At 38.5% G+C, this 24,062-nt stretch overlaps 2 protein-coding genes across 3 annotated transcripts in view; both read left to right on the forward strand.

Moving 5' to 3' along the window:
* rpl38 (ribosomal protein L38) overlaps nucleotides 1-24,062 on the forward strand; it is a gene marked incomplete at its 5' end in the record, with an annotated part of 44,656 nt that overhangs the window by 10,398 nt on the left and 10,196 nt on the right. The window lies entirely within an intron of this gene.
* Nucleotides 1-24,062, forward strand: part of ttyh2 (tweety family member 2) — a 56,938-nt gene that overhangs the window by 7,130 nt on the left and 25,746 nt on the right. For both annotated transcript variants that reach the window (XM_014993216.2, XM_014993217.2), the window contains exons 2-3: nucleotides 13,559-13,731; nucleotides 19,714-19,825. In XM_014993216.2, coding sequence (XP_014848702.1) covers nucleotides 13,559-13,731; nucleotides 19,714-19,825 — 285 coding nt within the window. The remainder of the gene's footprint in view (nucleotides 1-13,558; nucleotides 13,732-19,713; nucleotides 19,826-24,062) is intronic.

Here is a 24,062-nt window from a genome sequence, read left to right on the forward strand (position 1 = left end):
GATAAGGATGTGGAATAAGTGAAAACCCCACAGACATAAAGTACTATTAGCGCATTTAGTTGCTAAATCAAAATATAATCTCTTTACACTCTCTTTACTTGATTGTTCTACCTCATGAGATTTTTCTGCAGCAATTTTCTGAAGAAAGCAGCCCAGTTGAGTGCATCCAGACAGTCTGGATTCAAGACCTTTTGTCCTTTTTCCTTCACTTTCGTGTTTTTTATGTCCAGATCATCACTCCCTTCACCCTTTCCTTCCTCTGCCAATTTCAATGGTTTCATCAGAGCCATTGTAGGGTATAAGAAAACAGGCATGAATTTAGAGGGTATTTTCTTTTAAGTTATTATTTTAAATCATTATCTTTATCGACAAAATGTAATCCTCAAGATTATGTTTTGATTTAGCAACTAAATGCGCTAACCATCCGATTGGGGGTATTTTTCTTGAGCTTGTGACGGCAAATGGAAAATTATTTGTGCCAACAGCTAAAAATCTATTATCTTTTCAGCTATCAGAGCCTCCCTAATTGCATTGGAAATTTACCAACTCTTATAGCCTTCTCCACAAGAAAATCAATCTTAAATCTGTCACTTCTGATTCCCATGCTCCTTGTCCCACCCCAGCCTCCCTCTGCATGCATTGATGACTATGTAGCTCTTTGTTAAATCAGTGATTCACTTCTGCTGAGCTTCTCCAGATCAGATTTTTTCTTTTTTTGTTTCTTTCTCTGCTTCCTGTTCCAGTCATACATGCATACAGAACGCATTCATGGTTTTCCCCCTGGCTTTCCAGAAGGTCATTAACTCCTATCTGTCTCGATAGTACTTGAAGCCAGCTAGCACCGCGGTTGGCTAGATTGGATAGCTAAGTACTAATAAAGGATTGTGCAACCCTCATGCTGATCTGACAACATTCAGTCGGTCAATGTTAACACCACTTCCATTGTTTGATTGTCAACAATAATGGGGGATTTTCATTTAACTTGTTTGGTGCTTTGTAATGGCTCAGGTCATTTAGAAATGAAAGCAGGTCAGATCAACAACATTCACCCATTTCTCAAAGCTTCACAAATTAGGACAAGTGGATTCAAGCAATCACATTCCCGTCCAGTGTAAACAACAATGAAATATGCTCTTCTGTGGAAACTGGGGGGGTTGGGTTTCCTTTGTTGTGGGGGTGTAGCATCAGAATCATGACCCCTTGACTTCCCTGAGGGAACGGTCTCGGGCTTCAGCGATAGGGAGGGTGTCAAGGAAAGCAAATTAATGGGCTTTGTGGCACTCCTGAAATGTCAAAGTAAGCATGGCCTTCAAGGAGAAGCAGAAAGGGGGCAAGGGTCAACAAGGTTTTTTGGAATAATAAAAAAAAAAGAAATTGCAGTTATATTTGAAGAAATTGAAAATAATACCTTCATAAGGTAAAGTGGTTAAGTAACTCTCTTGCTGTTTAGTTTGTTATATATATTTCACCGCCTAACATCACACTGCATCTGTCATACCAAGCCATTCTTTTACTTTAAACCTAAGGTGACTGTTTGTTCTAGACTATTGCTGTCTAGAACAAACATATCCGCTTAGCAGTGCAGGCATGTGGGGGTGCTGGTGCCTATCTCCAGTGGTCATTGGGCTAGAGGTGGGATACACCCTGGACAGGTTGCAAACAGCCATGCACAGCTTCAACGGTGTGACTGAATTCTGACTACAATTGACTAACAGACGTTTCTGCAGCATTACCTGTCCAATGGATTTAATTAAACAAAGCAAGCAAGAAGAGCCAATCTAAAAAGTAGTTCATTATGTTTCTTACCGTATAGAGGATTGGATTCTTATTCCCTAGTTCCAACTTTGAGTAACAATATATTTACAATAATGCAAAAAGGACACAACCTAAAGCCTGCAAGAAGATTACTTAATTTGCCAACCTTCTAATAAACAGCTTACTTTTTTTTGCAACTCACAGCCAAATCAGTGTTTCACTGTTTTTTTCAGAAAACAACCTTTTTAAACTTGTGCTCCAGATGTTTCTTTGAGACTCTCGTTCAATGTTACAGAGAGCAATTATGCAAGAGCAACTCAAGCAATGTAGTCTTCCATTAATCACGGGGCAGACTTGGCCATGGGTTTTAAAGTGTGACTTGCAAAACTGTGTAAATATTCACCTTTAAAACTGCTGTTCTGATATGATATCCATTTTTAGTTGACTTATGAGATTCCATTTCAGTCCTTTTTTTTTTAAATGCATCACTTTAGTCACATTGTAAGTTCTTGGCGCCTGTCTTCAGCACATTTTGCTTGCTAGCTGACAAAGTGTTGATGTTCCTCTGAATTAGCTTGAAGCTGTTCAGATTCTAAAATCTCGTTCTAGATAAAGCTCTGAAAAAAGAAAAAGAGAAAGTGTGTCAAGAAAATATCCCCAACAAACAAACCACCGACACCTGCATGAACCATTTGCACTAAACAGGATGGATCCACATTTTTTTTTTTTTTACATCAACTTCTGACCCTAAAATCTAAATACCCGGTTTGTTTGGCACAAAAACAACGCCACATTCAAAGTCATGTGAATCCCAATTATTCCTTTTGCTGGTTCTCATCCTTGAGAAGCTCCTGTGGGAAAGGGTGAGTCACCATTTACATTCACAAGCAATTGAATAGGTTTACCTAATGAGGTGCCTGGTTAAGTGTTGAATACAGTGGTGGGTTTCAAGCTTGAAGTCTCATGGAATGAAATCTGCATTACTAAGGAATGCATAAACATTTTGTTAGACGTAGTAAGGATAAATGCTGCATCAGGACATCAGAAAATAAAATGGCAGGTTTTTCTTATATTGGCCAAAAGTATAGCTTATTAATTTAAAAGTATTCAAAGGAGAGTACCGGGCTCCAGCCTCTTCTGTATTTTAAGGTCTGAGCTGTCATCCACTTGTTAAAGAAGATAATGTTTTAAATCAGTGACAGAAACGAAAGCCCTAGCATGTCGGGTAATGGCCATTTAACACGACTGTTAAACTCCCAACAAAACTGTCTGTTTGAATTTGTTTCCATCCACCCCTGTTACGACTTGGCCATTCCTGGAACTTTGTGTTATGCTGGTTTTTCAATGACCTGGCGTCCATTCACCCCCAAGATTGTGCGACAAATTCAAAGGAAGTCTTCATAGCGTCTTCTGTGTGCCGGCCCAGTGGAGTGCACTATTCTGGAAAGGGTCCCGGTCCCTGGGGCGTTCAATCAAGTGCAGCAGTGTGACCAAAAGTGGGGAAGCAAAACAGTCGGCACAGGTGGTTTTGTTGAACTGTAGGCAGAAGAGGTTGCCTTGAGAGTATTATTTGAAAAAGCCATCAGAAATCTTAATTAAGCCAGAGCCTGTGGAGGGAAGTTGATCATACAAACTTTTTGCGACTGCATGGCATTAAAGAACGAAGAATGTTTGTGAAACCTTACGGGGACGTATTCCTCACAGAGCGAAATGAAAGTTTCTGCAGCCCACTGACTCTGACATTTAAGGTGGGGTTGCCTCATTCCTCCATGTCGTCTTCACTCAGTAACTGACCTGACACCCATTTAACCCCCTTCATGTTGAAGAAATGTCACTGTCCATTCCAGCTACACACAGTCACACGCACACACGATATTTATGCATAAAACGCCTGGAGACCTTCCCACCTACGCACAGCTGTCTGCAACCTGCTGTTGGGGGAAGACATTTTGTGTCACTTAGTTTCCATTTAGCACATCTTTAAGTTTTTGGACTTCCCCGCATAGACAACTTACTCCTGCAATGGAGATGTACAGCAACACATGGATGTACACTCACTGTTTATTAATTATGTTTCTGTGTCGTGTATTTAAAATTGGTTCTCAATAGAGGCTTAGCATTAGGCATTTACTGCATCAGCTTGACACCGAAAACATTTTCCATCCACTCAGTTTTTTGTAGAGATGTGCTGATGAGAGATTTTGGCTAACTTCTGATCTTTCAATTGAGATTTTAAAATACTTTAATTTCTCTTTGAGAACTATACATAACTGCCAGCATTGCCCAGGTGGGCCCCATATGGGGGAAAGGTGGGCAGACATATGGGTCCCATATGGGTTTGTCCGCAGGTTCCACGGTGGCCCCACATGGGTTTGCCCATGTAGGACCACAGCCTACGTGGGCCCTACATGGGCAAACCCATATGGGACCCATCTGGTCTGCCCCCCTTTTCCCCATATGGGGCCCACCTGGGCATGCCATGTACTTCCCCCCCTACTAAATAAGTTAACCCTCATCTATGAAATGATTATAGAAAAGTAAAACTTTTTTTTCAGAAAGAACTGTCTCTCTCCTTTGTTAAAAGTAATCAATGGTCTGTTCATACAAAAACAATTACAGCATGTTATTTAGTTCCTAGGAGTACATTTTATAGCTTACCAGCTTTATTTTTTTGCATTGTTCAAAATGTAGAGGTTCCCCACATCACAAAAAATATATTTTCTGCCAAATCATTAAAAAAAATAATCAGCGTCTGTGTTCAGCATAATATTAGAGATTTAAAAGCTGTTCATTCTCAGATATGCTAGGTTGTTAAATTCTTTATTTTCATATTTTCTTCTTGTAGCTGTATATGAGCCTTAAGAAACCTTTCTCTGATCAGTAATTATGTATTTAGATCATAACTAGAGCCTAGATCATATTGTGCGTGAGCCAAAACAGAAAGGGTGTATTACACATATATGTGATTAAACACAATTTAACTGTAAAAATAAACATGATTACAGAGATGACATTTTTAATCATCTGTAGTATATTCTACTATTGATTAGCCTGATTAGAGTGGTTAGCATTAACTCTGTGAATAGACTTTTAAATGCCAGCATTTCTTTTTCCAGCAAGTTCCATGATAGACATGGTATTGTCAAAAGAGTGAAACAGAGGAACTTTGCTTTAAAATATTCAGCTTCCTCTTATTTACTGACTCCCCATAGTTACATTAATCCATTCGATTCTTTCCTTTTACAACTTACTCCGAAGAATGTTTTCTTCTGTTATTTTTAGGTTGGCTTGTTCACTGATTTTGAAAAAAAAGTTGCATTTTTTTGTTTTCGACCATTTAAGTAAAATTGGCCAATTTCAGTCACCAATTGATTTTTCTACTCTTCACAGTGGCATAGCGATGCAGTCTTCATCAAAAAAAAAAAAAAAAAACAACACTTATTGAGGTCAAGCTTTTAGTCTGTAATGCACAGATATGAAGCATTTTAAAATATTTCTCCACTAAATTCACAGTCCTTTTATAAAGCCAGTCCAGGTTCTTCTGACTTTCATATCTCACCCCTGAGTAATGCATTCCCTGGTTGCTTTCTGGAATCGACAATGAGGCACAATAACTTGTCTTGGAGCTGCTCATATTCTACTCGGCACTGAATTTTGCATTTTTCTAAGTCTTAAGGGTAACCAGAAGATTATGTCTTAGTCCATCCTCACATTCTCTGTTATTGAATAATAAGAGTGCCACAGAAAAAAATAAAATACTTAATCCATAAAATGAACACAACTGTTTTCTTGACCAGTAATGATTCACACTTTTTATACTGATTTAATTTTGAGGCATGTCCTAATCAGGAGTTTTTGTCTTAATAGTCAGAGTAATTGAAGAATCAGGCTTTGATGATACAGAACCCCAGTTTGATATTTAATCATAACCAGTTCCAAGTTTATGCAGTGAAATAACACCACAGTAGTACTGTGACCGTTCCCTGCTAACTTATTAATGACATTGCATATGGTACTTTATGTAGCTAAATCACATGGGCTGATGTTTTAAAATCTTTATTAATAATAATTATGAGGTTTCTGCTCCCGGCTAATGAAAATGTTTTTCTTCCCATGTATTTTAGGTCAGTAGCTGGACCAAAATGCAGAAACTGAGATCGAACTTTGAGGAGGTTTTATGAATGAACACAGAAAACTTACAGGACTTGAATGAGGAGAACGGAATACGGAGCATGTGGAGAGTAACAGGAGGAACTGGTAAAGAGCAAATAAAAATTAGTGAGCTTATGTACTGGAGGAAGAGTGGAGGATGGCACTCGATTCAGGTCATCAGGGTATGTGAAACAGCTGAGGAAGGAGCAAACTGAATAAGAGAGACTGAGGGAAAGAGACTAATTAATACAGAGGGAACAGAACTTGACAAAAAATAGAACAACAAACCAAGGGAAAAAAGACTAACACTAACATAAGAGAGCAAACCGAAATGCACAGAAAAGAAAGCTCAAGTTTAAAATAAGAAACAATACACAAAGAAATGGATCGAGACCAAATAATTATAACGAGCACAGATAAGTGAGCTAAATACGGCGAGCTCGTCCAAACGTAAACAACAAGAAGAGGATCAAAAAAAAAAAAAAAAACTAATGAAAATCAAAGCACCCAAAGATCATGGCATTGAATTGTTTGCTTAATGAAAAGTATGCTTAATGCCAGCTTAAAGCTTTTTTCCAGAAGGTAATTATCATCTCACAGATGAGTCTCATTAGAATGCATATTCCAATTTACTGATATCAGATGTACCTGCAAGTCATGTTCTGGACTTCTATAAATAATACAGATTACATCTGAGTGGGAGAAAAAAAGAAAAATCCAACTAAAAAAAGCATTGTGTTTTCAGGGCAGTACATGGGGTAGCAGAACAGCATGCACCAATGATACAAAGGCGTTTAGGTCTTGATGGAGCCTGCGATGGTTTGATTCTCAACCTTCCTGAATGTGTTCTCCTTTTATCTTTTTGCCTATTCCCTGTCTGATTATTGTTAATAAAGAACACTCATGTCACAAAACCTTTAAAACTCATCATAGCTTCTTGATAACCAGTTTTTTTTTTGTTTTTTTGTTTTTTTTGTGAGGGGAGGGGCTGGTTAGCGAGTCACACATAGTGACTCCCTTCCCCATGACTTCCATTCATGGTAAATTGCATCTGTAAAGTAATATTTGTGTGAAGCAACACTAATGTCTTCCTTTATGTGCTGAATTGTTTAATCCTCTGTTAATTTTCTTGGATCATTGTAGCGTAATACAATTAGCTTTTCTCTGCTGCAAAAGGTCATGCATTATTCATGTTGGATGCAGCGGTGACATTTCATCTGTGTATCTGATGTGTGTCTGTGTATAAGAGAGGAATCACCGGTAAAGAGAAAAACAAAGGGAACACAGTATCAGTGGCAGCAATAGCCCTGCTCATAACCTAATCCTGGAAAGGGGCGCAACTGAACACAAGGAGTGGGACCAGAGTATTTTCTATAAGAAAGGAAGATAGAAATCCTACACTTTTCAATTCGAGTTGAACACTCAAAAACGATAAAACTGGGAGATTTTCTTTTAACTTGGCTAGTTTCACTCGTTCCCAAAGCTGAATTTATGATGTTACGTGATTTAAGTGGTAGCCTGCTTTAACGTCAGTCATAATTCCAGAGAAAATATTGTTTCCTTTTTTGTTGAATCCTCTTAGATGTTTTATTCGTCCTCTGGATTCACATCCTTCTTTAATTTAATGTTAAAATGTCTGTACAGAAGATGTGCAGATGCTAGTGCAAATTTACCACTTAGCTTTGTTCTTAAGTGCCTAACTGGTTTAATTGTCAAGTTGAAAACATCAAGATAGAAACTACAATACAAATATAAAAAAATAAATATGAAATAAATATTACATTAAATAAATGTCAGATGAATAGATATAAAGGAATGAATTACTTTAATTTCTGCTTTATCGTTACCCGGATTTCTCTTTTAGCATATGCATGTAGGCTGTTTCAGTAATTCTTGGTGGTTCTGGTACTTTAGGAGAAAATAGATGCTCTCTCGGTGGAGCGCTTCGGATGCGTGTCTATGAATGCGTTAGTGTTTGCCATATTTTAAAGATGTCATTGTATTAGGCCATTATAGGATCGCTCTCCATTTATCTCACCGTCCCATCTGTGCCATCACTCTCCCTCTGGCTTTCATCATACCTCTGATGTGCCTTTGGGGATTATAAATGTCCTCTGGGTTCTTTCCTGACCCGGGTCAGTGTTGCCTCATTTATGCCTCAGCTTTTGTCTCGTTGGTGTGAGTGTGTCTGTGTGTTAGTTTGTATGTTTTTTTTTCTAGTTTTTTCCCCCCTTTGTTCAGAGTATTTTGCACACTAGTTGGTTTCGCTTCACACACATCAGTTCATACAAGCACTGATTTTCCATGCACTTTGAGAGACAGCCCAGTGTCAGCGACTAGCTTCTGTTCTGCTTCTAATAACAGCTATTTTAACAAATCATACTAAACTCACATATTTTTGATATCGATTCCCCCCCCCCCCTCATTTTCCTTTCAAAAAACTTAACATTATTTGAGCTTTTTCCATTTTATTTTTTACTTTGGTCCTATGTGACAAAACACCACAAAATACATAGTTGTGAAGTGGAAGCAGAAGGACACATGATCTTCAGAATTATTCAAAAAAGGGCTGAGAACTGCGTCGTGCAGTTGGATCCCTCACATCAACTCTGATCAACTTCTTTGTTCCTGCTGAAAACAAAATATGATGTCCCCATATGTTTTTGGTATATAAATACAGTTATTTTGAGTGCTTCCTGACATAATAATGCCAAAAACCACTCTTCCGTTGAGTCAAGATTCGTGAAGCGTATGACTAATCCTTGTCTGATCAACATGTTGTTGATCAGACAACAACATATTGTCCCAACTGAACTGCTTCTTATCCATAATTGACTTCTTTGATTAGTTCTCTGCTGGCCTGGATGTTTATATGGGCAGCCATGCACTGGTAGGTTTGAAGTTTTGCTATTCTCTTTCTATTTTTATAAAGAGTCGACTTGGTTCACTAATTGGGAGACTTCTGAATATTTTAATGAAGGAAAGCATCTTAAAGGATGGGGCACTTCAGATCTGTGGGTTTTGGAAACCATTTTTCAATTTGTTTCCATTTCAATTACTCAGTTGAGTTGGAAACGTCCACCAATGCCAAATAAAGGCCATGCAGCGGCCACATGAGTTAGTAAAGGATGGATTAAAAAAAAAAAAGAAACTTTTGATAACTATACATCAAGTGCTATTTTTTAAATCGAGTCTGTTAGTCAGAATTGGGTAAGGTAACATGGTGGCCATGTCCTGTCATGTGCTTTTAATTTCATGTTTTCAGCACGATTTTCCTCAGTATTTTAAGAAAATTGTAGTATTATGCAACGTTTCATCCTCCGGGCAAAGTCTCTACAACAGGATTGAGATGATAGAGAAAATGGGCCAAGCACTAGAAGAATCAGTGTGTTCGAGGTAGCTATTTGGATGATTTAGCTACGTCCCTTTGCATCATAAATACACATCCCCCATACACCCTGCCGTGTCTTTGTCTAACTTGCACCGCTGTCTTTTTCTTTCCTTCGTTCTATCTTCTGCCTCACCATTCAACCTCGTTTTTAGCTTGAGTTACACACATAATCCCTCCCCCAGTAATTATGTCACCACCGCCTTTGTGCTCATCTGTCCCTTCTACTGAAGCTGCCCAGATCTCAGAAACCGCTCGGCTAGGTCTTCCTTCCTGTCTTTCCTGTGTTGTTGCCTCCAGCCTTTTGCATACCCCAGCCCCTCCTCCCCCTTGTCTGCTGAGACTGCAAAGAGGAAACAAAGAGGAAAAGGACAGTAGAGTGGAGCCTCTTAAATTAACGGCGTAAACAATAAAGGCGGAGGTGACGATGTCTAAGGCTTCAATGGGACACTGCTCAATCCAACCTGAGGTAGCAGTTAGTGGTCTGACCTGCAAGCTTCATCTGACCATAGAGGAAATTAATGCAAATTTTTAATTTTCATAAACGGATTCCTTACTTTTTCCTATCTCAAATTACCAAAGGTCTCTATTCATGTGTTACCTTTTTTGTGAGCAAATTCTAATGTTTATTGTTGGATGTTTCCATATTTGTGTCAAAATCATGGATGGATGCAACATTTAGACGATGGAAAAGAGAATAGCACTAGCAAATACAAATGTGTTCTCTTTATAAACCAAATCTTTCGAATCTTATCCTGTGTTTATCAGAATTCCCTACTTTTCCAAAACTTTTGAGATTGTGCAGGATCCTCGTTTGCTCTCTGCTCTGTAAAAGATAAATGGTGGGTTTTTTTGTTGTTTTTTTGTGCTTAATGGAACGATGGAGTACTGGTTGGAAGCTATGAAAACACATTTGTATTTTCCGGTGCTTTTGTGAGTAAGTGCATGTGTTTGACCATGTGTAGTCACTATGTGCATCCTGAATGGGCTCTCCATAATTCAGAAGCTATTATTTTAACTCTGGACTACAGAGAAAAAAAGAGCAGAGTGACGAGAAAAATATATGTTTTTGTGTTTTTATAACTCCTTTAGAGGGAATAAGAGGGACTTGGTTGAGTTTTTTTTTTTTTTTTCAGAACTCTTGTTAATTGTAGTATCCAACAGATTTTGAATTGATTTATATCTCCAAACTTCACAGGACAAAAAGACCCATGACTCATAAACAGGGCTTTTGGTTTATCTTTTGCTTTATATTTCTAATCTGGAGTCTCAAATATGAGACGCCAGATTTATTCCTATTCAGTTGCCCTCTGCTCTTTGCACTGTGTGGCTGCAGACAAATCATGAGCAAAAAGCAAGGTAATTTAAACAAGCCAGTCACATTGTGCCTAATAGAAATAAACAGGGGTAATTCACCATTTCACTCGTCATTCCTCCTCAATGTGAGACCTGCATGTAATAAAACCAGGGACACCTTTCAGCCTCCCACCTACTTCTTCTCCCTATTCAAATAATCTGAGTGTCTGCGACCCAACTCCCTCTCCCTGAAAATCATATTATCCACATGAGACCGAAATCTTTTTCTCACTTTGCTGTGCTCATTTCGCTCACACTCAGGTTAGGCTTTCAAATTTCGTCATTCAAAACTTTAATCTTTCATCATTCCAAGCCGAATCCAGACCCAGACAGATGATGAGACAAGGAGCTTTGGGTTTTTTTTCTCTCTCACCTTGGTAGACTGTGTCATCCGCCTCTCTGTCTGAGAATAGTACTTCATTCACTCTCTATCTGCTTAAAAAAGGGACCCAACTGAAGGTAATTTGTATAGTGTTGTTTTTTGTTTTTTTATGGGATTCTGCATGGTGCATGGAAACTGTTAAAATCTTCCAAACCCTTTATTCTCTAAGCTACTAAAGAATCAACTAGCAACACTAAAAGTTGATCAGAAAAGTCATCTCCACTTTTTTCCTTTATTACCATATTAAAGATATAGCCACAGGACAGCTACCTGACACCCTGTTTACAGAACATTTCCAAAAGCGTTTTCGGTTGTGTATCCCAGAAAAATGTGTTTACGGAAATGTGGAAAGAGAACGTTCCGTGTGAAGATGAAAATGAAATTATGTTGAGTCTAAAGGAGGTGATCAAGCCTAAAGGAGGTGATCAAGCCTAAAGGAGGTGATCAAGCCTAAAGGAGGAGATGAAACTTTGCAAGCTTACTTGCCTGGCTATTGCCTTCGTGCAACTCTGCTCGAAAAAATTCTTGCTTCCAACACAGTCTGGGCTTTCTCCTCTTAACCCTGATTCTCTGTTTCTCTCTGATATATTTTCTACCAGATTAATGAGCAACCAGAAGGAGAAGTTGTGAACGATGACATTGATTTTTCTGCTTTCTTATCTTTTACAGTCTGCCTGTAGTTTTAACAATGGAAGCAGGTGAAGTGAACAAAGCCATTCAGTCCATGCTGGCCACACTTTCAAAATATTGGATTAAGATTAACGGCCGTCTCGTTCCACTTGGTACTTCTCGCTTTGCAAATGTTAGCAACTGGATAAAATTCAAAACTTTGACAGAGTCCACACCTCCAGGAAGCAATTGTTTCTCAGTAGCTGAGAGCCCAGTCTCTCTGTACGAAGCAAATAGCATAGGATGGTTTTTACCAGGCTATGAGCTTGTACAGAGGTGCCCATGTGATCTGACGCATGTAATCCACGCATTTTAGCAGCATAAATGTTCCACAATGAACATAATTTGCTTTAACGCGCTAAAACAAATCTGAAGAGGCACAGAAGCACAGATAGAAAGAACACCGAGGTTTGCCGTTGTTGTGTTGTGTTTGGGTGAAAAAAACCCAGCCTGAACTTGAGTTCGTTGTGCATTTATTTAGGCGTGATCTGCATTGCGTTTCTAAAATGTTTCACTCTGGAGCCTGTTAATCAGAGCTTTGCTTTTACTGTCTGGTCAAAATTATGTCGTCGTGTAAAAGTGAGACCAAAAACACAACGTTGCGCGTATGTTTTACTGTCCTGGCGTTGTTCAGTTCAGGACCTGAACTGGAGCGTAAACCTCTCGTAAATACAGAATTTCATAATGTTGCGTCCCTTTTGCTCTATTCAGCTTCGTCTCAAGCTAATTCGCTAATTTCCGTGCTGTTTGGGGTTTAGCATTTAGAGGGCATTTCTAAGTGTGGCTTGGGGGCTGGTTTACCTGCCACTTCGCAGAATCTGAAATAATCCGGCAGACTCTTTTTATTCATGCGTTCTAATCACACCACTTGGGATGCAGGAGACATGACATCACAGACAAAGAGCAGATGGCTCAGCATCACAAGGATTTCAGACGAGCTAAAACGGAAGAGGAAGCGTAAAAAAAAAAAATAATAATAAAGAAGCCTGAGCCTGAAGAAGCCCATCTGCTCACAGATGGATGGTGAATTCGTTTGAGGCTGTTACAGTCTTGTTGCTATTTTTGTCGTTACACTGTTTCGCAGAAGGTGGGATGGGGGTTTATGGTGACATGAGGAGAGAAGCCAAAGTAAGGGGAGGCTTCTGTTTTCCAGCTGGAGACAGGCAACCAGAATGCTTGTGGCTTTGTCGCCAGCACTGCCACTGACATAATCACAATTTATTGCTTTCATGTGGTTTATTGTTAAATAATGACAGCAACTCGGAAGAGAGATAGAGTTTCATTTGAAGCCCTAGAGCATTGGTTCAAATAAACAGTGTTAACCTTTTTTCTTTTTTTCTTTTTTTTTTAGGCTGTTGAACAGCACAGTGCTATTTGCTAAAGTATGATCTTGAATTCACCTCTTCTTTTTTTAATCCTCATATGCTCTTCTCGAAACTAAAATTATTTTTTAAGTAAAAGGGTGAAGTTTTGTTTGTATTTTAGTCGGCGGATGACTTGCTGTTCTATACAAACAAACAAATTTACCATTTTAACTTCTAAAGAACAATTAACGACTGAACTGTTTTGCTAAACTTCTTTTTTGACGCCTAAAACATTGTAAGCTTCATATCAGACATAAATACTCTAAGTATAGAAATATCTAGATGCATATTTGGGACTTTGTGAGCAATAAGTACATATGATGGCTGTGTAATGTTGGTCCATCATGACATTTCATACAAAAAGTATGATTTCTCTGGGGAAAATTGCTCAAATAAATACATGAAAGGTTCCCTGAATTGCATAACGACTCTCTCTCTCTGTTTACCTTTGATTGTAAAGCAAACAATCTCCTCCTCTTCTGTCCCCTATAGTCCCTCATTTTCCTGGGCTGTGTGGCAGCGGCAGGACTCGGCCTTAACCTCCTGTGTTTGGCCGTCTACCTGAGCTTCCTGTGCTGCTGTCGCAAGGATGAAGAAGAGGAGACCAAGAAGCCCAATTCCTGCTGCGTCACCTGGTCAGCTGTGACTGCAGGTCTTATCACATGGTGAGAAAATCTGAGTGTGTTTGCATTTCTCGATTGCCTGTCAGTCACCAGGAACTTTTGCTCCACCATCAAGAAACACTGTGTGTGAGCTTTACTGAAACACCGTTAATTTATTATTTCTAGTTTTTCTATTTATGTCAGTTTATTTGCTTTATTCTCATGATTAATTTTCAGTTTTTAATTGTGCAAAAACTCAAAATTTAGGTCTACAATAAGGCAGTCAGCATCCTTTTTCTTTTTTTTTCCTTTTGATGAATTCAGTCTTTGATCTGCCTCTGCAAGTTCTCTTTGAACTGTAAGAAATGGAGAGATAACATTTCTCTGATAACCCTTACTCTTTGAACATTTTCATAGGACTTGGTTTTAAAAAGGTCACACAGAATACACAAAAGAGTGGGAGAATGTGTTTGTGTTTCATGGCATTTATAGATTAACAGACTCCGGTATCAGGGCTCCAGTGTGGCTCCATTCGTCTTTTATCAAACCTTGTGATTCCTTGGCATGAAGCACATCCCACAAGCTTGCTCACCATTTATTTTAATAAAAGTTGTGGAAGAATCTGATCTATTGTTTGTAGTGTGGGGATGTGGACGTTTGTACTTTCCATCCAGCAAAACGACAATCTTCACCTATTTCCTAAATTATATGGAATAAATAGTGCAGGCTACAAGTAAAATATGTCTAGGAAAAGGCTTTGAGGTTTTTTTTAAAGATATTGTGTAGAGCATAACACAATAAGAGTAACACGCATTTCATATGCAAACATAAAGACAACAATAAACTATTCTTTCTTTGTCATGCATGGATGGACACTGGTAATGGCTTCTTTTTAGTCTCTCTAAGCTGCCAGTGAAATATTTCAATAAGTTCAATGCATCTATCCTGTAGAAACCAGGGATAATCTTGTCTGAAAAAAATATGAGATTTAAACTACTTTCAAGATCTGGATAGGGACGAAAAATGAAAATGGTTCAGAATAATACTTATTCTTCCAAACACCACAATTTCCCCAAATATAAGCCGCTATCCTTTCACACGGTTTGAACACTGATGCGGGTTTCGAAATGCTGTATTTCCATGCGATGAAGAGGATAGTACAAGCGAGACAACGGTGTTATTGTGAGCGGCGACGAAAGAGAGACTGAGGAAGTGTGTGTGTTTGTGTAAGCCCAGGGATGCCTGCGGGATGTTTTCAGAGGATTCGAACAAAAACCATCACCGCACCTGACCCACGCGAACACAACCACGTCCCCAACGTGCATCATCGCCATGGCGCCCTAAACCAGCACAATGCACCTGACCCCTTTGCAAGTCCATTCCACATGCGCGCTATACACAAGGCACTTAGAAACAACAACACTGCACCACTCACCTGACGGTCACTTTCTGACCTACACGAATGCAGCACCTAAAAACATCTGACCAGCATAAGCCCTAATGCACATAATGCGATGCAGGTACACACGCATGCATACAGACCCGTTCAATAAATTAGAATGTTATTAAAAAGCCCATTTATTTTAGGAACTTTGCCACTGAGTGAAACACATTATACTGATTAATTACACGGAGATGAATGCTTGAAAGGCTTTATGTTAATTATGATGATTTTCCACTTCAAAGGAAAAATGACATTTAAAATCAAAACTGTGGGCTTAGTGAAAACAGCTAATAGCTCAGCTGGACTTTCCCCAGCAAGTAAAAGGAAATCAGGATGGCCAACATCGTTGTGGAGTAGGTCACTGGATCCAACTTCAGATTTTTGTTCTCATATTTGCAGCATAGATTAGTGTTTAGGTTACCCTTGATGCTGATAATAAAGTTTCAGGAACACGCGGACTGATGCAGCACCAGCATCAGCAGACCGGCTCTGTTGGTAAGATGGGAGTGCTCAAAGTAGATAATTGAATTTATTACCAGGACTGAACCATGTGACAGCCACGCTCATCAGCTGGTTGGAGATATTAAATTAAAACCCAAGAATTACGAGCACTGTGGGGTTTTAAGCTCATTGACGAACACAGTGGTTTGTGGCTGTGCAAAATATACTAAAACTCTCATCAGTGCTGGCTAAAGAGAAAAACACTGGGTAATTACGCCGTTTTTGGTTTACATATTTACCGATGTAAAGTTAAATGTTTGTATTAAAAAAATGCTCTTTAATATCTTGCAAACTGAATATGAAGAATCCAGACCACCCAGACATAATTGTTTGATATATATTTGTATAAAAACACTATTAATACACTTACTTTAGTGATAACATTTTATTTTTCAGTGATTTCTGCCTTTAACAATTTCATAGTGGCTGCAGCTCATGCCAAGTAAACAAGCTTTCAACATGTGCATTTCATTTATTTCTGTTTGTTACTTAAAGTTTCCTAAATGTGTCACTCTCCTACTATTCAGAGATGCGTATTCTAAAAATCTAAATAAGAAGAGTAAAATCAAACCCCAGAGTAAATCAGGACAAAATAAGTTGCTTGGAGCCAAAATGCATGTTATTGACTTGTAGTTTTAATTCATTGCCCCTTGTTGTCAGATTGTGTTGAAAGAACCGGGTTGTTTGTCAAACTATGAATGTTTTCCTGTGTTCTTGTATTACTACAGAACACTTTAATGTCGTTCTTTGGGATTTTATATTACAGAACTAAAGAAAATGGTGCATTTTGGGAATTTCAAGAAAATTAATACATGGTTTTGAAAAAACAAAGAAAATCACTTATAAAAATCTGAAAATTGATCAAATCCATTGTACGTCAGAACTCGCCTGATTGGGTAATATTGCCTACCATGGTTAAATTTAACCTCTACTGATCAAAGTTATTGATGATAATGCTCATGGGAAAAAAGGTATAAACAACACATCCTCTACTGCTTTGTAGCATCTTTCCCTTCCTGGGTGCCAGATGTCTTGCTGAAGAATTTAAGCACTTTTTATGAAAAACCACAGTCGAAGGCAGCTAAAATAAATAGACAATGAAACAACAGGCCAAAACATTAAACCAAGGTGGGGTAGCTAAAACAAAGAGGCAAAGCTCACTGTGAAGCTCTGTAGGGCCGAGATAAGCTCCACATTTAAGCAACGATTCCTTGTAGCTCTTTTTCAAATGGGCATATTGCTTTTCCTCAGGGGATTTAGGATAGTTTCTTTGGCGCGTTTGTCTTGTAGTGAAAATGAATGCATGTCTCTGCACCTCCAAACCTGAATTTGATTGATCACATTGTCAGCTTAATTAAAAACGAACCCTCTGGAATCTGATGCAGATCTCGATAACTTGATTAAAACGGGAACGCCGCATCTGTCTTGGTTGAGGGACCTTGTGTTGTGCAATCATTATTAAAAACCGCAGAGGTCTCCACCTTAATCACCATGTCCTCTCCGCAGACGGAGGATTTTTGAGGATTTTACTGAAAGAGTGTTGATGTTTGAATCCAATCGCCGCTTGTTGGTATCAAGAACCAGTGAACAACCTCGTGATTGAGGTTGCATCAGTAAAATGTTTTAAATCTGGTCTCGGTTAGAAATCTTTATCTGTTTCACAACTATTACACAATGTGGCTATAAAAAGTTGCCCTCGCTCTTCTTTTACAGTTAGAAACTTCGATTACTATTTATTGTTATTTAAAAGGCGTTTTCTTGGCAAGACTTCATTTTACAAATTACAGTAATTAAAGTCTGAGACCAAGGATGTTGGGACTCGACAGTCCTTCATCGAAATCCCAACTCTCTCAATTAGAGGCAGCCCCTGATGGATGTTGCTGCCAATTGTACTGGACACCAAGCTTGACAGAAATTGTCTTCATGCAAATCCTGTTAGTCCAGATGGTTCCTCTCTTTTTAGCCTTTATTTACTTCTTGGCAGCTATTTTCCAATGATATGTTGAGATAAACGGTATCTGGATATCAGTATCTGTTCACCTCTGAAATTTTACCTTTCGTAAATATAAACAATTACTGGTATTTTATTTCCCATTCAGTTACAAAAGTATGTCACACTACAATAGCCACATCCTTCAATGGCACATTTGAAGACTGATTACATTGAAGACTCGTCCAAATGCAGCTTTCACATTTGTTCTTTTATAGTTAAAAGAAAAAACCCTAAGTACTCACAATGTGTCCTTTGGCGCCTCACACACCCCTAACTCCTCGTGCTACTGCATGAGTTTGGCTGACAGTTGACAAGGTCAGAGAGAGGCCTGTAGTGTGCCTTGCTAAAGTGCTTTATCACATTGTAGTACAGACTTCAGTGCATTTTCCTGTCATTTCCTGTCATAAAATTACACATAAAATGCATAATGTTGTGTGAGCTTCACTTGGTGGGTCTGATTTTCATGTTCAGTTGCAATAGTGTTTATTGTTGGCAGAAGATAAACGCTATATTTGTTGTTGTTTACATTTCTTGCATGACTCAGCAGCATTTCATATTCAAACTATCGGCCAGAAAACTACAATCGCTTGCACCTCAAGTATTTACTCATAGTGAACACCTTGGATGGAGCAGCTTGTCAACAGATAAGCAATTTTCCCTTGAGGATCTATAAAGTACATTCTATTCTATTCTAATCTATATTTAAACATTTTCAAATAATGCAAAAAAAAAACTAATATTTTCATTTTGAAACATCGGTGTATTGATGTTTTAACTGCGGAAGAGTTCATAAAGTAATATTTAATGCAAAAGGCCTGCTTTTCATGTATCTTTTCGTGCTCTCCACCACTCCATGACTGCTGTTGGGCTCCAGTGATCACCTGATCTGTGTGATCTAGTGAGCTTGTGCTGGAATTTAACAGACTTTTACAAAGCTCTCTTAAATGTTCTAAACCTTTACATGACAAGATCGTCCATTAATATATATTTTTTTTATGATTATCATTAGTAAAGTCCACACCTCAAAGCACTGACCGTGCGTTTGTCGTAGTGAATAGGATTATTTTAGAATATAAAAATCACAAGTTGGTTGCAGTAAGATCAACTCGGTGTGTGTCAGTAATCCCTACAATCTGCGCTTTGTCGGTTTGCTGTTTTTCCTACTTACTTCCCTAATAGTTTGGACAAAACCTTCAAATTGGGTGGTTTGTCTGCAGGAGGTCAGTTAATGAGACAATGTGTCTGCCACAGTAATTAAGAAAATAGCTGCTGTCTTTCTGCTTAATCCAAAAGTAGCTTCCAGTACCATTATTATCAATTCTGCAGGATCAGTGGTTTCAGGTGATTTTTACACCGAGTCTAAGTGTTCAGAAGGCTTACCTAAGGTTCTCCCTTTAGTGCTGACCTGACCCAATCTTGGCCTCTATCTGGAGCATGTTCCCACTTGGGACAATTATGGATTTCTACAAGATGAGTTCTGTTTGTGTCAAGGTAAGATAGTAGATCCAAAACCTCTGTCACACATAAAAGAATTTCAAAGCCCTGGGAGTGTCTTCTTTGTTTGTTTTTTTTTCCCCACTAAGAATTATCTTTTCCTGCGCTCCAGCTGAACAAATCCAATCTATGGATTGTTGCGCCTGCTGACGTGGTTTAAAATCATGCAAACAAATTGTGTCATTTTGGGATTAGAGGGTATTGTTAACAGCATTCACATTTCTGTAGGTCTTAAATGAAATGCATTACATAATGGTTAACATTTGTATGATATTTTCTTGAAAGCTGTCAGTAAATGAGTAGATTTTTGTTGGTAGAACAAATAAAAAATATTCTTAAGGTCCATCACTGGGCAATATCTGTGCTCTGTTCAGGTATTGCACACACCCACACATACACCCAAGGGAATTTAGACAGGCCAGTTAACATAACATGCATGGTAACTGGACATCAAAGTCCTTGCAGAAGACCCCAGACCAGGAATTGTAACCATGACCTTCTGACTTTAAGGCAACAGCCCTGTGGATATAGAAAGACATCAGCAACTGTAGAATTCTGCTCAACTCATTAACTCATCAAAGACTTACCTGTCCTTCCCCTCTTTTCACTGCAGCATCTCTGTGGGTGTGGGTTTCTATGGCAACAGTGAGACCAATGACGGCGTTTATCAGCTGACCTACTCCCTGTACAATGCTAACCACACCCTGGGTGGTGTAGACAGCCTGGTAAGTTCGACACCGAATCGCTTGTACTGATGCCACACAACAAATAGCTTAAATTGCCTCACAACGGAGCCAGAATAGACAGAAAACGCTTGAGTAGTTTTAAACTGCAGTGGAGGTAGTTTTGAATCGCTCAGACACACTTTCAGTACAAACGCCTGAGCAAGGATGAAATCTCAAAAGACTCGACTTACTATGTATTTAAGTGTTTTCTGGTGTTTTTTTTTTTATAGCTTTGATCTACTGTGCGAAAATTGACAGCCTGTCAACACACAAAAAGCTCTCCTCCGGCCACTGTAGCCTCAGTGGAAAACAAAGCGTTGCACTCACTCCTGTTTGTCTTGTGCGCACATGATGCTATTTTTACCCAGCCATCACTCAGATGTCTAAATGAAGGTTACAGCTTCAAAATTTCCTATCACAGTCGAATCAGCTTTTGACTAAGAAATATTTTCCCACAAAATATGGCTAAAATCTATATTTGTAATATAAGGTCTTCTGAGCTTAGAACTGTCTTCTATTGTCTGGAGAATAAAGTATCATGTGGTAAAAACATAAATAGGAAGTATGATTTTTTTTTTTTAATGTTAATTAAATGAATCCAGTCCAAATACTTTGGGATCACAATGCATTCTACAGTTGGTACACACATGCATACACAGAACCATGTATTTCTTTTTATCCACCTAAGAATTAGACACTGATTTGTCACAGAGAAATCAGTGTCTAATTGATTTCTTCTTGATTTCAACTTCTATTGAAAACAAATAGAAGTTTGCATTGAGGGTCTGAAAACTTTTGCTAATTATTCTGCTTAGTGGGTGAGGGAAAGTAACTTTAATCGTGCTTTCCTTCTTTTGGTAGTCTATTACCAGCAACTATTCTGCAAAAGTGTCTTCCCAGGCATTGACCCTGGGCCCTCTGGCTGTCGAAGAGCAGGGATTAAGTCTCCATCTGTGTTAATGGAGATTAATGTGCTTCTGTGAGAGCTACTCAGTGCTACGACTCAAAGCGGCCTTGGTAGTAAACACTTTGCAGCGAGAGTGAAGAGTCCACAGCACTCTTACTTTGTAGCTATTTTGTGTCATGTTAGGACATTTAACTGCACTGGTGAGGGAAAGTGAACTGAGATTTTTATTAGAGTTTCATCCCCATCTTCCTGACTATTCATAAAAAATTAAAACTGAAAACATGTTCGACAAGTTGAGCTGAGGCCTTTGGGATTAGTTCCCACTTTATGGGCATTAACTAGGAGAAGCCACTGATTTACCCCACTTATTTTTATATTTTTTTTTCATATGACTGCATCCTAAGCTTGCATTAGACAGAGGCATGGATCTCTTTGCATCTCCAAATTGCATCCATTGATAGTGAATATCGCCATTGAAATTTCTAGACTCTTCCCCCATTTTATCCTCAGTGCCACTTAAGCGAGACACGATAATCATTACCACATAGACTATTTGGGATTTGTGAACTTGTGCAAACACATTAAAGGCCACGGAGGCCTTTATTTTTCACTTGCACACATAAGAGCTTAGTGCAGTGTGTGTGTGCATGAGTGAGTTTGTTGCATGCAGCTATAGACTGTTAAGGAGTCTAATTCTTGAGCCGGACAAAGAGCCCAGTGTGCCGCACACAGCTCCCGGTCTCCCCCCACCTAATCAACCATGATCCCAGGAGACAAAGCCCTTTGATTTGGAAGAACAAGAAGCAATGCTGGGATGCCTGATTGGCAGAGTCGGGAACTGAAATCGGTATTGAAATCTTTCGACAATGAGTTCCAAACTCCTTTCTGGCCCACACAAATGCCTTTTAGCCCAACTCCAAGAGAGTTTAGAAGAGAGTTCGCTCAGAGAAGGACAAAATAAGGAAGAAAGACTGTTGACTGTTTGAGTTGAGACGGCGATTAGTTACGGTCTGGAATATATGCTTATCATGTGTCTAGCTGAGAGTGTGATTTAAAGAAATCCCCGGCTTACATCATCTTAAACAGGAACGTTAGATCTGGAAAAAGTCAGGATGCTTTCTATTCACTGTTACAGGATTGATGTGACATTAAAGGAGTTCATAATAACTCTTTTGTTCGAAGATGGGTGTAAGTAATCGCCCAGTGGACCGGGTTGACGTCTGGGTCATTCACTCAGCATTTAGCCGGAATGCAAACACGAACTAGATGTTCGCCTTCTGCACAATTCTGAATGTGCATTACTTCACACTGTTTGTTTGTTTTTTGTTTTTTTAGCAATTGCATAAAATAGAGTATATATATTTGTTAGAGTTAAAAGACATGTCTTGCTCAATAGATCAAACTTTCCCTTGTCCATTGTGGACGATCGACCATTAACAAAGTAAAGACAGAGCCAATCAGTATAGAGAAGAGGGTGAAACTGCATTTTCAAGGTGCTAACTGGAGGCCCGCTATAATTACCTACAGCCTTGGCTTTGATATACGGCTCAGCCTGCAATGTATTTTTCCTGCTTATGTCACCACCTTGACTCTAGCTAAATGAACTGTACCACAAGGTGCAGCTTTTTTATGTGTGACCCATAGTGGGAGGATAACTCCTCTTTTTGAATTCAGGACTAAAAAAAAAAAAATATTTGGGTTAAATATTTTGGTTTAAAAATATTGGGTTTTCAGCTTTGAGTAAAAGGAGGGATCATGATCAGGAGAGGCTTTGCTTTCTGTATGTTCCATATAAATAGATCTTGATAAAACAGAATTCCGAACTAGTGAATCTAAGCCTTTTTTCTAAGCTGAGGGTCATCTTGGACATGCCTATGTTCAAAACCGAGAGTAAAGCTAAACCGAGCCGCTCATATTTTTGCCTGACCTTATTTTCAATAAGTGTAACTGCATCCTCTTTCTATTTTGTGTAGTTTAAGTACATAAATAGTGGGATGGATTTAAAATAATTGTTTCCAGATGTTTATTTTTAATACCCGATTCTGTTCAGTGGATACATTGTTTCATTAAACACACCTAAGATGTATGGACACCCAAATATATATATATATTTTTATAAATGTGTCCCAGTGTCTTCTGCAGAAATGCACAATATATGATAGATGTGCATTTATGAACTATGTGTTATTACATGAAATGGTGTAAGAAAATTGTTTTACAGTGGGCAATGGTGTTATGAAGCTCATAAATCACGTACAACAAATTCTGATAATTTGTTTTACACAGAAATGTCACTTGGGAAAACTAAAAAAGCAATTGACTTTAAACATATTAGTTTTTCCTCAACAAGCCCTAACCACCTGTTATGCTAATTGAGAAACAACTTCTAAAACTCTCTCGCCGTTAAGTTTCGGGCAAAAATAGAAACAGAGATTTTTAGAAAGATGCACTGCAAGCCATTGAGACTGGTCCATCTTCATATGGGACTAAGCTGCCCGAGCACTTCCAACCCATGTTCCATTTCATGCTCCAACTCCCACATTCACTATTAAACGAGGAAGCTTGGCAGTAAAGCCAACACAATAAATTAAAGCTGAAGAGAAGCATCAAGCTGCTTCTCAATTTCAGATTCGGTGACGCTGAGAGGAAAAAGAAATATTTTTAAAAATCTAGTTTCAGTTCAAATGTCTCATTGAATTGTATTGCTCGTTACACTTTATCATGTCTTTTCTTTGGCTTTAGTAACAAGAGTTTGTTCATTAGTTTGTCCAACATTTGACCTTATGTACAAATGTGATTTTAGCCTTATACATGGTGTCGAAAAATCCTTTGTGTCCACATTTGCCTATCAGATTTATGTCAAAGGAAGTACATTCTTAAGGTATGGTTTTTACACAAAACAACGTTTTATCACATATTAGGGAACAAAATAGGAATAAATGTGAGACAATGACTCCATGTGAAAAGCAAAACTTTAAATAAAACCCATTTATCCATCTTTCTCAAATGACCTTAAGCCAATATCAGAATTCATAATGTTGAAATACACTTTTTTTTTCCCCCCAGCCTGAGGTAATGTGTCATTTATCCAAGTTTTGTCACCTTGGTCTTTTTCTCCCTTTGGCAAATGAGCATCCTCAAGTAAAAAAAAAAAAAAAAAAGCCTTAAACTAAACTGTTTGCGTAGAAAATATGACAGGAAAAGAGGACTTCTCTGTGGCCTATAAACCTCAGAGTGAGATAAAAAATGTGGCTAAGAATCCTATCTTTAAGATCGGTGCACATCACTTACACAGTGAGGATTAGACCCAGACAGAGAGTAGAGATTAGT

Source organism: Poecilia mexicana, unplaced genomic scaffold (genome assembly GCF_051168715.1).
Source record: "Poecilia mexicana isolate PSO_F unplaced genomic scaffold, ASM5116871v1 scaffold_19, whole genome shotgun sequence".
Classification (NCBI taxonomy): Eukaryota; Metazoa; Chordata; class Actinopteri; order Cyprinodontiformes; family Poeciliidae; genus Poecilia; species Poecilia mexicana.